At 56.6% G+C, this 2226-nt stretch overlaps 1 protein-coding gene across 8 annotated transcripts in view; it reads right to left on the bottom strand.

Moving 5' to 3' along the window:
* Positions 1-2226, bottom strand: part of DPF3 (double PHD fingers 3) — a 211065-nt gene that overhangs the window by 97035 nt on the left and 111804 nt on the right. For all 8 annotated transcript variants that reach the window (XR_006679866.1, XR_006679867.1, XM_045287781.1 and 5 more), the window contains exon 6: positions 412-490. Coding sequence is in view for 6 of the 8 variants with exons in the window: in XM_045287781.1 (XP_045143716.1) it covers positions 412-490 (79 nt within the window). In the remaining 2 variants the exon portion in view is untranslated. The remainder of the gene's footprint in view (positions 1-411; positions 491-2226) is intronic.

Here is a 2226-nt window from a genome sequence, read left to right as displayed (position 1 = left end):
AGAGAGGCTCTCTGGAGGCTGATGGCCATCTTTCCTAAAGCTGGTGCCTTCTGGAGGTTCTCCTAGCCTCTCCTGAGGCCCCTCCTCCTCCCTGCTCTACTTGCTCATCCTAAACCAGGAGCCAGGCAGCCATAGGGGGATGCGGCTGAGAGTGAGAGAGGGGGCTGAGAGTGAGAGGGAGGAGGAGGGAAGGGCACTGCTGGAGACAGGCGGGCGCCAGGCATCAAAGGCCAGAGAGGCTACTCCTTACTTGCTTGTTCCCTCCCTCCCTCCTGCAGATACACCTGGTGCCAGGAACAGCAGCCAGTGAGGGTGGTGACAGGAGGGGAGGGCACTGGCCAGACAGCTGAGGGCTTGCAGAGGAGGATGGGGGCTGGCAGAGGAAGGAAGGTGGGACAGGTCAGTACTTACTGTCACAGACGTAAGGTTTGTCGTGATCTTCCTGAGAGGCGGCGTCATGCCTCCTCCTACTACCCGCAGAGCCACGAGCCTAGGGAGACAATGGGGGACATCGGGGTGCTTGTTACTGAACACTTGCCACAGGGAGCCCTGAACACCTCCATGGATGTCCGTAACAACAGGAATACCAAACTTAACCCTACTTTACAGATAAGGAAACTGAGGCCCGGAGAGATTATCAGCTTGTCCCCCCATCACTTAGCTTCTCAGCTGGGTTATCTCGGCAGCCCTCTAACAACTGCACAAGCGTTTGGGACTACTGTTGTTCCGTCAGGTACCAGAGAGGCTGTCCTGGCTCATAAACAACCTGCGTACGACAGAGCAAACGGCCCTGCGTCATCCTCACAGATCTCTGCTGGGTTTGCACCCGTCCGTCGTTGCAGCCACTGGGTCAATCCAGGTTGCTACGAGGCGAGGCTCCCCCTTGTCTTGTCACTGACTCTCCTGTACCCAGGAGGGTGTCCTACTCCAGAGATCGGTCAAAAATACACGAGAGGAAATCCCCTCATCCTAGCTTCTACAGAGCTTTCTGGCTGTACTTCTAGATCAGGTCTGCTGTTTCTGCTGGCAGGCCATGGCATATTCCATATCCTCCGTCAGCACCAGGATGCAAAGGCATCCATTCTTCCTCCGGCTCCCTTAATCATCTTTGCATTAGACAAACCTGCCTCAGAAGACCGCTTTACGGGGCCAAAGAGCAAAGAGGCCACCCTGAGGACCCAGGTGTGCCTGGCCCAAGCCAGGGTCTTTTCAATGGCCTCACGCACATCAAAAGCTGGGCAGTGAATACAGAAGCTTGGAGGGGACAATGATGCTTTGAAGTTAGGATACTGGTGAAGAATACTGACTGTATCACTGACTACCAGAAGATGCTCCTGAGGAGGGAGGATGACAGGACTCTAGGTCACATACTTGCAGCGTGTCTTGAGAGAGACCAGCCCCTCAAAGAGGCCATCGTGGTTGATAAGCAGAGTCAGTGAGAAGGACTACGACCTTCAGGGAAGATGAACTGACCCCCATGGCTGCCACAGCGGGCTCGCCAACAGGAGCGATTGTGGGGCTGGCACAGGACTGGGCAGTGGTGCCTGATACTGTACAAGAGGTCACTATGCATCGGCACCGAACAATAACACGGAAACGCTGTCACCTCCTCCTCCAACCCCTGAGGTGCCCACGTCATGGTCACTGAGTGAAGTGTCCGATCTACTCTCCACAGTTCATCAACTGAGGGGCCTATTCGGTGCAGGTCCTGACGGGACATGAGAGGCCACTGCAGCCATAGTCCTGGGCTCCCGTGCCCTCACCTCACACCAGTGTCCCAAGGGGCCCGCCAAGCCTGGCATCCAGGACTAAGGCACAAGTCCCCCTCAAGAAGAGGGCCCAGCCTCACCCTGGTCTACTCTAGGGGGCAGGCTTCAGCGGGGGCCTCCCTTGGTGGTCTGTGCTGGGCTCCAGACAGGGACAGAGACCTTGACACCTCTTTCCCTGGAGCCTGGACTCCTGATGCCACCACCCTGCAGGCATATCCAGCGAGCACAACCTGGGAGGGGTGCCGGGGGATGACCACCGCCTTGACGGATGAGAGACCAGCCAGGGAGGGATCTGGCAGCGCCACAGCTCCGGACAGTGGCTAGAAGAACTCAGCAAGATTATTTTTAAACATTTCTAAGTCCCACGCTGGTCACATGGGTAGCACCCCAGCCTCCTTCAGGCCATCCTTGGGTAAGGAACAGCATTAAACTCCCAACCAAGAAAAAAGGGCCTGCT

This window comes from Echinops telfairi, unplaced genomic scaffold, assembly GCF_000313985.2.
Source record: "Echinops telfairi isolate 266 unplaced genomic scaffold, ASM31398v2 ScPeMD7_18;HRSCAF=68, whole genome shotgun sequence".
Classification (NCBI taxonomy): Eukaryota; Metazoa; Chordata; class Mammalia; order Afrosoricida; family Tenrecidae; genus Echinops; species Echinops telfairi.
Note: the sequence above shows the minus strand (reverse complement) of the source record. Positions and strands in the feature narration are given on the sequence as shown.